General features: G+C 42.9%; 1 protein-coding gene across 1 annotated transcript in view; it reads left to right on the top strand.

Annotated features, from left to right (window-relative positions):
* Positions 1–5,912, top strand: part of CTIF (cap binding complex dependent translation initiation factor) — a 328,641-nt gene extending 322,729 nt beyond the window's left edge. The window contains exon 12 of the mRNA XM_065406541.1: positions 5,697–5,912. Within this exon, the coding sequence (XP_065262613.1) occupies positions 5,697–5,912 (216 nt within the window). The remainder of the gene's footprint in view (positions 1–5,696) is intronic.
* Positions 5,913–10,716: the final 4,804 nt, after the last annotated feature.

Here is a 10,716-nt window from a genome sequence, read left to right on the forward strand (position 1 = left end):
AACCTGATTCAACCCCAGAGCATCTCCCTCCTGTGCATTGAATGAGACAGGGGTCCTGTGGAAAAAATAGTATGCGATCATGTAATTAAAGACTGTCTCGTGGTCATAAGGCAGAAACACCAGGGGGCTGGATAAGGTTGCATAGACTACCTTGATTCTGACATTTCCTAATGTATGAGTGCTTGACTTTGTAATATTAATGTTCTTTTAATGAATTTTTGTGTGTAATTTCCTAGGTTTAAAAAAAAACTAACTGAAAACATTGAAATTCCATCATGTGGCATCATATTGAAACCCACATGGGTCATCAGCATGGTTGGAACCTTTATTCATATTTATTATTTGTATTACTGTAGCACCTAAGCACCCTAGTCATGGACCAGGACCCCACGGTGCTAGGTGCTGCCCACAGAACAAAAAGACTGTCCTAGATCCACCACACAGGCCTCTGCCACTTGAGCTAATGGAGTACCGGATAGCAATAGTAAGTTGTCATCCTCTGTGTGGACCAGCACTAGGGTGGAGGTGAAACACTTTGCCAGTAGGTTTCACAGATATTTTCTGACAACAGTGAAATGGTGAGAATCAGGAATCATGAGTTCCATTCCAGGCTCGAAAGGGATATGAGCTGTAGTGGGCACAGATTCTTCTGCGTGTTCCCCCTGTCACTTATACCTCCAGTCTTGGGAATTCTGGCTCTTCATCTGATCTGTCTCTCTTCCCTGACAGCCTCCAGCTGCCCGCCATCCAGCCTATGTGTTCCCCATCTTCACTGGTTCCCAGTCCCAGTCCCTTTCTGGACTTCTTGTCAAGCTCTTGTCCCCATCCCATTTCCCTCCCTTTCCCCTCCAGTTCCTTGTCCCAGTCTTTTTGCAGACAGTCCCATTCTCCCCTGCACCCTGGCTTCTTGTCAGATTTGTCTCCCCTCCCCATCCCTTTCCCCCCACCACACTGGGTCCCAGTCTCTTTGCCCAACTAGTCTCAATCTCCTTTGAGGTCAGACTAGATGATCTGTTGGTCCCGTCTTGCCTTAAAATCTATGAAACTGTCTCCCGCCACCCAGCTTCCAGTTCCAGTCTCCCCACATGGCTTCCTGTCCCAGTCTCCCTCTCCCCACCCCGCCCAAGCCTCCAGTCTCAGTCATGTGTTGTCTTCCCCACCCAAGGATCCTTCTCCAAATTTGTCTCCGTCCCCCCCTCCGCCCCCCCCGTTATCGTTCTTGTTTCCTCTCCAATTGAAAAAGGCTGTTTCTTCCTCCACGCTGCCTGGGTGTCAGGAGAGGCGAATGTTGAGAGCACAGGAGAGACAGTCTCCCTGCTCTTAGTTTAGGGGCTCAGCCCACAGCAGCTGAGAGTTGCAATTCCAGGGAAAGTTCTGCTCTGCCCTGGGTGGAGGAGCATGCTCAGTGTGGATGGAATAGTCAGAGTTTTTAGCTTCAAAGCTCTAGCAAGTCACTACTCAGCATGTGCAAACTGCAATATATATATATATATTAAAGGCTTTTAACTTGGCCAAATTTGGGCAGTTTTTCGAGAGGCTGACAAAAGGCACATCCCTGACACAAAGGCCATCCCACCCCCTTGCCAAATTTCAAGTCCCTGCTTCAAAGTTGGAGGCGCTAAAGCATTTCAAAGAAACGGTTGCCAGAATTTAACATGGACAAAACAACTTATTTTTCACTAGTGTGTCTCTTGGAAATGGCTGAATTGTTTTGGCTGAAATTCTGCAAAAAGACTCAGACTGAGGCAGACACCTGGCTTGGGAAATTTCAGCTCAAATGGTTAAAGATTGGCAAAGTTATAAACAACTGAAAACAGGGTCTAATAATGGAAAGTGTGGAGCAACCTTAATAATAGCCAGCGCTACCATAAGATAATAATAGGAAAAGGATTTGCAGCATTATGGCTGGAGCAGAGTCTGGCATTCTGGATACATGCGTTCTAGTCCATGCCTTGCCATGGGTATGGTGTGAACTCGGACTAGTCACCAACCTTTCTGTACCTCAATTTCCACCTTTGCTGAATGGCTGCAATGCCGTATTCTATCCCACAAGAATGTTTTGAGGATTCATTGTTTTAAAGCAATTTGAGATTCTGATAAATGAAAATCATCATTTTATAGTGATTACCAATTCAGTACAACCTTCCTAAATTCACATTAATGACTGGGGGTTAACTGACACTTGTGAATCAGCAAAATTACTGAATGAACATTTAAAAACCCAGACTATCATATCACAGCATGCATTTTGTTTTGTCAGATTGATTTTCGAGTGGGATTTGGTAAAGCATTCAGCACTACTCCCGTTGGAGTGAGTGCTTTTGAAATTCCCACTCTGACTGTTCAGTTCTTCATGATATACCACTGAATGTTAAAAAATTTTGTTAACAATTTTTTTTGGGAGGCTTAGGAATACATGGCCTCAGTACAGTACCTAGTGAGTAACACTGAGAAGAGGGAAGACTAGCAATTATTTGAGCAAGATTAGAGAATCATAGAAATGTAAGGCTGGAAGGGACTTCGGGAAGTGATGATGAAGCCTCTTCCAGAGCTTAATTTATAGTTAGAAAGTGAGTATCTAACCTAAATCTCTGTTGCTGCAGATTAAGCCCATTACTTCTTGTCCTACCTCCAGTGCTCATGGAGAACGATCAATCACAGTGCTCTTTATACCAGTCCTTAATATATTTGAAGACTATTACCAGGTACCCCCTCAGTTGTCTTCTCTCAAGACTAAACATGCCCAATATTTTTAGTCTTTCCATGTAGGTCAGGTTTTCTTTAAACCTTTTATCACATTTGTTGCCCTCCTCTGAACTCGCTCCAGTGCCAAGTAGAGCGTGATAATTCCCTCCTGTGTCTTACATGCAACATTTCTGTTAATACACTCCAGAACGATATTAGCCTTTTTTGCATCACATTGTTATCTCATATTCAATTCGTGATCCACTACAGCCCCCAGACCCTTTTCAGCAGTACTACCACCTAGCCAATTATTCCCCATTTTGTAGTTGTGCGTTTGATTTGTCCTTCCTCAGTGAAGTACTTTGCACTTGTCTCTATTGAATTTCATCCTACTGATTTCAGACCAATTCTCTAATTTGTCAAGGTAGTTTTGTGTTCTAATCCTACCCTCCAAAGTGCTTGCAACCCCTTCCAGCTTGGTATCATCTACAGATTTGATAAGCATGCTCTCCACTCCATTATTCAAGTCATTAATGAAAATATTGAATACTATCAGATCCAGGACTGACACCTCTGGGACCCCACTAAATGTACCCTGCCTTCCCAATTTGACAGTGAACCATACATAACTCCTCTTTGAGTACAGTTTTTCAACAAGTTGTGCACCCATTTCATACTAATTACATCTATATCGTATTTCCTTAGTTTTCTTATGAGAATGTCATGTGGAACTGTATCAAAAGCCTTACTAAAACCAAGATATATCACATCTGCTGTGTCCTCCCTCTTCCCCCCCCTCCCATTCCACTAGGCCAGTAACCCCGTCAAAGAAGGCAATTAGGTTGGTTTGGCATGATCTTGACAAATCTATGCTGGCTATTCCTTATAATCCTATTATCCTCTAGGTGCTTACAAATTGATTGTTTAACAATTTATTTCAGTATCTTTCCAGGTATCAAAGTTAGGCTGACTGGTTTACAATTCCCTGGGTCCTCTTTGTTCCGCTTTTAAAAGATAGATACCATGTTTGCTTTTCTCCTGTCCTCTGGGACCTTGCCTATCCTCTGAGTTCTCAAAGATAATTGCTAATGTTCTGAGATTGCTTCAGCTAGTTCCTTAAGGCCCTTGGATGAATTTAATCAAGCCCTGCCGACTTGAATACATCTAATTTACCTAAATATTCTTTAACCTGTTCTTTCCCTATTTGGGCATATATTCCTTCCTCCTTGTTGTTAATATTAATTGTGTTGAGTATCTGGTCATCATTAACCTTTTTAGTGAAGGCTCAAGCAAAATAGGCATTAAACACCTCACCTTCTTGGTGTCATCAGTTATTAGCTCTCCTTCCTTGCTAAGTAGAGAACCTACACTTTCCTTCATTTTTCTTTTGCTCCTAATGTATTTAAAGAACCTCTTCTTTTGGCCTTTTCTGTCTCTTGTTGGTGTCACTCATTTTGTGCCTTGGCCTTTCTGATTTTGTCCCTGATTTTGTTCTTGTGAGCTGTTATTGTTGCTGTTGTTAAAGCACAATCCTGCTTCCTTTAAGACAAAACAAGGTGAACACACACAAAAAGAGAAGCGAAAAATACAACAAAGATAGAAATTTCATCTTTCACCTTCAGCCCTGCTGCTGGAAAAGTACAAGAAGAGCACGTAGTCACCTTAGCAGCCACTTTGTACCAAACTTGTACCAGCATCGGATGTTTTTGGCATTACATTTAGCTGCCTTTCTGGTCACAAGCTTATAGCAGTGTTGCAAAATATGCAAGCTTGGCCATCTAAACCAGACTCTCATTAGACAAAAGGAAAAAGGAGAGAGAGAGGAAAGAGAATGATTAAGGTAGGGAAGGAAAAGGACACAGTGTGTGGGGGACAAAGTTTCACATTCCAGGTGGTGGTTGGGATCTGAAACTGATGGAGGTAGCGATGTCAGCATCTGTCTTCCTCTCTCTGGCCCAGTCTGGTCAGGACATATTTCAGGGTTAGGATGAAGAAGGTCCTGTGGATCCCAGTAGACGATGGGGGTGGTAGCCATATTGATAAAGCTCGCTCTTTCCCCATCTCTCATCTTTCAGTCAGCTAGCGTCACAGTAGCCAGCTTTTTCTCCCCAAAGTCTCTTTTGGAGGACACAAAAAGGGGAGTCTTGAATGGAATAGCCTCCCCCCCCTCCTTATTTTGTCCACCAATTAGGCCTAATTTCTGACACACCAATTTTGGTTCATTAATTGACGGTTGCACACTTTTCTTGTTTGCCAGGCATGATCTTGAGTTATATCAGTAGGGCCTTTTTATTTGGACTAATTCAGTCTTTTTATCTCCTTTGTATCTTTTCCCATCAACATTTATTGTCACAGGTTATTGTGACACTTTATAAACTTTCTTACAGTTGAGCTCACAATAAAGATAAATTTGTAGGCCCAGTTATCACACTGTACCTATGTCACATTTGCACTCATAACAGGTAGTTCAGCGTACAAGATCTCAAGGTTTGCACTCATATCTCAGTTGCAGGTGTTAAATGCAGGTGAGGACTTCGTCTCCAGAAAGGAGGGCTCCACTTTTGGAAATCAGCCCTATTATGTAAATATTTTGTCCTTATAATTGAATGCTGTTCAGTGTAGCCTCCAGAAGCCCTTGAGTTGTTACATGACAGCAAACATCAGACCATCTGTGGCTCTTCCGCCGTTGTTTCTCTGCAGCCATCATCACTTTTTCAGAGGTGCCATATGCTTGCATCCAGCACTGCACTTTCTTCCTCCTTTAATAATTTACAAGCACGGGTGCCTGCAGGAGAACTTTCCAGGAGAGTCTGCACAAAGTGAGGGATTCTGGTAGCAATGCTGTGATTAACTGAGCTTTATATTTCCCTTGGGCCCCCCACCACCCCACATGACAAGCCCAAGCTGACATCTTAGTCGCAACCAGGATAGTTTTAAAACTAAACAATAATAAACACTGGAGTGGTGACTTGCACTTTAACATACAACTTTCAACCCTTCTCTCTTGACAGCTGCAAAGCACAGGCCGGCTGCTGGAGGACCAGCTGCCTGAGATGATGACAGAGCTGCTGGCAATAGCACGTGACAAGATGCTGTGCCCCTCGGAGTCCATGCTGACACGGTCCCTCCTCCTCGAGGTCATTGAGCTGCACGCCAACAACTGGAACCCCCTGACGCCCACCATCACACAGTACTACAACAAGACAATCCAGAAACTGACAGCCTGAGAACGTGGGGCGGTGGGGATGGAAGGGAGCAGGAAGAAGACATGCACCTTAAAAGGAAACAGGAAGGAACTGTGCTACAAATTGATCAGCTACTGGAGAGAGAAGCGAGAACCTTTATGAGAAAATACCTAAGAAGACAAAACCCGGCATGCTTAAGAATATGTTCATGAGGTTGGGGGGCAGGGGAGCATGTTTCTTTTCAGCTGTGTTGCGGAGCACCACTCCTCTTTCCTGCTGAGTTTTTGTTTCAGGTTTCTTCTATTAAATCATTGCTCGTGCAGCCGCGCATCCCGCCGTGTTATTGTTTGGCTTTAGAAAGAACACGGAGAATTTGAAAAGCAAGTGGAAGTGCAGGCTAGCATTGTTTTCACGCCATTCTCTTGGCTTGCACCAGCCAACTGGCAGGAGACAACACACAGCAGATGTCTTGGGAGGACAAAGAAAGACACGTTCCACACCAGACGCCGGTAATTGACGGCTTTTGTCAAAGCGAAGCTTTCATTATTTTTTCCCCCTCCCCTTGTCTTCAACTTTTTATTCTCCCCCCCACCTCCACCCCTCTGCAAAATCCCCACCAACACCTGATTCTAGGTTAGGATTTCACACAAGATGATTTATTTATTTGCACTGGGTTTTCATTTTTCTTTGTTGTTGTTTTATTAGGTTTTTTTAAACGGACATTTGCTATCAACTTTGAAACATGAAAATAACGTTATAATGTGAGCTCTTGAATGGTTGGCACAAGGGTGTTAAATTGGAAGAAGAAGTTAAAAAAATCCAAAAGCCACTTTAGAAGTATCATAGCCACAGTCTTCTTGCCAGTAACCTATCAAGGTAATTGAAAAAATGTACACTCTGAGCTGATAATTCTAAGAAACACAGGCATTCTGCAGCTGTTTGCTGTTAAAGACGCAGTATTCCTCATCCACTAAACTATCATCCATTTATTTTTTGTAACTTACTTTGTTTGTTTGTTTAAAGAGTGCTTTATTGTAATTACTGTCATAGTTGTAATTATACATTTAAACCAGGTCCCTTATGCTTGGTCCTAATAATAGACAGGGTGAGGGAGAAATTAAGACTTGAAGTTCTTCTTTGGAAACTGGTAAATAGAAGGTGACAAGTATATGGCATTGGAAAGGAAAAAAGAAAAGCCGAAAATATAGGTTTCAGGTTTGGCTTCTAATTAGCTAAACTTTCCTAACCAGTGTCTCTCGGTTTGCATTGCATAGACGTGGAACTCAGAAGGAGGCTGTCCCCGTCTTTTGCTTTGTCAGAAGCATAGTCTGTTTAGTCGGTGTAACTAATAGAGCCTCTGATATGGAGGAGGGTCAGAGAGGGTTGTTTCGTTCCACTAAATGAAGTGTAAAGAGGAGAGCAATGTGAATGGCTAGAGATGGAGTAGAGGTAGTATGAGAAGGAAGCCACAGTGCACCTCACTGGCCTTACCTGTGTAACCCACTGGTGAGTGTGTGTTACAATTCCCATTCTGTGTCCAGTTCACAGAGGATATGAGTCTGTTACAGCCCCAGCGAGGGACTTTCAGCTCGAACTGTAACAGCTCATGCTTTTAGCTCTGGCGATCTCTGGTTCAACCCCTGGTGGGTCAGACAAGATGGCAGCTGTCACGTAGTGGAAGCTTGTCTGGAATTCAAACTGATGTGGGCCTCAGACACCGAGGATGAGCTTCCTTGGATCCAAGGAAGGATGTAACTCACTGGTGAGCGTGTGTTACAGGTCCCCAACCTCCATGCCCAATGCGCAGAGAGATGAGTCTGTTACAGCCCCAGCTAGAGAGGTTTGATTCTTTAGAGCAAGCTGTCACAGTTCGTGCTTTTTGAGCTTTGGAGATGCCCAGTTCCATCTCCAGTGTGTTGGCAAAGGCGGCAGCCATCGCATCTACTTGTCCCACCATATTTAACACTAGTGCAGTTTCACTGGTGTTAGAAACATTGGGAGCCCTTTGTAAAGAGGCTGTTGACAGAAATTTAAGCACTGTGTTCTCTAGACCTGATCCAAGCAGGATTAGGTGATTCACTTGCTTAAAAACCCTAGCGCTCCGTCTACTCTAGGGTTCTCAACAATGCTCACACCAGTGAAGCTGAAGTGGTGTTGGCAATGCTGAGAAGTATTTGCAGAATGCCCCTAGGGCAGATCAGTCTAGCATGAGAAGTGAAGCCAGTGACTTGACTTGATTAGGGAAGAAGGTGAGCTGTTAAGTGTGCGACGTGCTTTTAGACTGAGATGGATCCGTGTCAGTCGTAAAACAAGTATTAGTTTTGAAGCACATGCAAGTTTGGCAGAGAAACCACAGCTTCTAAGCATATGGTACGTTTATTTTTTAAAGTATCTATTCTGTAGTAAGTCTGTAATTCCTAAGAAGAGCAGAGCTGCCCACCAAACCCTTCCTTAGGGGCCAGTCCCACAGGACGGCATGGCTTTAATTCCCAATGATGCCAACGGGATTTGTGGGTGCTCATCAACTTGCAGGCTTAGGGCTTTAATATATAATATAAGGCAAGAGATTTGTGAGAGATCGACGTAAACACAGTATTTACCATTTGGGGTCTGAGTAATGTTAACCAGATTTATGGATCCTGTTGACTAACTTCAGTTTCTTTTTTGGAAAAGGAGATCTGTTCCAGCCCCGTTTTTGAAACATGCTTTGAAGTTACTTATTTCAGTAACTTTGTATTGGTAAAGAGGGACGGGCAGGCCATTACTTCACTTCCTCTATGGTGACCAGGAAATGATGTCATGGCTTAGCGGTTGCTTCTTTATTGATGCTTTTATTTACTGCATCACTTCTGGTGCTTACTTGATGAAGTCTAACAGAATTAGGGGGTGGAAATTTCCCTTTATTTGTTCAGCACTTATTAATGGAAGATTAGAGAAGGAAGTGACAGTACATAACCCTCCCTCCAGGCACCTGTGATCTGAGCATAGCTGCCAATGTTGGGTGAATCTGACGGTTAAGATTCATATATAATATCTGCCTTATTTCATTGTTGCAACAGGTCTCAGAAACTCACTTGGAAAATCTGTTTTGGTGTTCGTAACACTCACAAGCTGTTTTCCAAAAGGCAGTTTGTGATTAGGGGGCTACTGATCAGTGCTTATAATGTGGGAGGATGGTATATTCCAATTTTTTCTTCACTTTTCTCCTGTTATTCAGTTTTCTTCCCTTTCCCCTGGTAGTAAGAAGTATGGATTCGGCAAACCCACCTCTGGTGCCATTAAACTGGAGTGTAGCTCCTGATTAAACATGAGACCCAAACACAAACCCCCAGATCCAAATACCCACCCACCTTGAGGCAATACAGATCTGGATCTGAACTCCACAACGTAGACTAGTAGATTGAATTTGTGCCTGCTTGTTGACAAGAATAAAGATTCAATCCAGATCTTTTTTGGATGTTCAGTATGTTTTATGGCAGTGTAAGAGAGAACCAGATTTGTCCGTTACTTGGGGGGAAATTATTTGCAGGAAGCGAAGTTTGAGGGCAAAAATTTCCAACAGAGAAAATACCACAAGAGGAGAGGAGATTTTTTTTTATGGTTCACAGTTATTCGAAACTTCTCTGCTTGGGTCTTTTCTAAGGTGCATACAAAGCAAGAGAAAACAGCAGGAAACAGAATCCTCAACAGTAGCATGTCCAAGAAACAAAGAGAAAACCTTGATTCAGCTGTAAAAAATTGCCTAATGCACTGGACTTCTGTGGAAAGACTGATTTCTAAGTTCCAGAAACAGTCTAGGGATTAGCTCTCTGAAGACTAACATTTGCAGTACCTCAGCATTAGGTTGTCTGTGAGAAAACTGTGTCACAGTAGGGGCAGCAATATTTTATAGTGAATATCCGTGAGAGATTGGACTTTATAGAACAACAAAGCCCAGCAGTGTTATAAGGTTCAGGGTTGTAGCCGTTGAATCTAAACCCTCCTTAAGGTGTTTGCCCTCTGATGCCTTGCCCCTTGGGTGTGAAGGTGTGAAAGAAGCAGCTGCTTAAGACTGGATTCAGTGCAGTCTCACAGAATTGTCATGAAAATTTACAAACCTGAACACAAACTCTACTCACCCCCTTTTCAAGACGATGCTAAAGATGGAAAACAAAAATTTTCAAGGTTGATGTAATGTGATATGTGGGTTATCCACAGTTGATTATTTGATTGTTTTAGAATGTCCACAGCCAATCAGAATAATTATTTAAGCAGCTTAATATATCCACTTGCTGCTGCTGCTTTTTCAGACTTGAACAAAGAATTTAAAAGTGATTTTTTTGTTTTATTTGGGGGAGGGGGTTAAAGAAAAACAACCCCTAAAATACAGGCAATAAGGGGAAATGTGTGAATGATCGAATTGAGCCCTCCGATAACCACGATCTCCAGCTCCTGTTCCCAGCCCTCCCAGTATACATGCCAGCTTCTGTGGCTCCAGTCTTTCACCCAGTATAATCTGCAACGTTTCCAAGTTGACCTCTGAATGTATCAAAGGAAGGGAAAAAAGAAGAACCCAGAGGAGAATTGGAAATTGCATTTCTAAGACTTGAATTTTCACCTAATCACTGGGAATTTTCTTGGAGCACCAAGAGGCAAAACCAAGCCACATGACAATAATTCTGTTCAAATGCTTCTCCACCGCCAGCCATGAAGGTTTATTCATAGTTTTCCTTTACTAGAGGTTGCCTTCTAGCTGCAGTCCTGTACCCAGATATTCAGGTTTAATGGATTTGGCCTGTTACTTTGTTCTGTCGCCCTGAAATTTTCCCCCAGCCTTTTTTGGACAGTGTCTAAGAACTTCCCGTGA

Source organism: Emys orbicularis, chromosome 6 (assembly GCF_028017835.1).
Source record: "Emys orbicularis isolate rEmyOrb1 chromosome 6, rEmyOrb1.hap1, whole genome shotgun sequence".
In the NCBI taxonomy this organism is placed as follows: Eukaryota; Metazoa; Chordata; order Testudines; family Emydidae; genus Emys; species Emys orbicularis.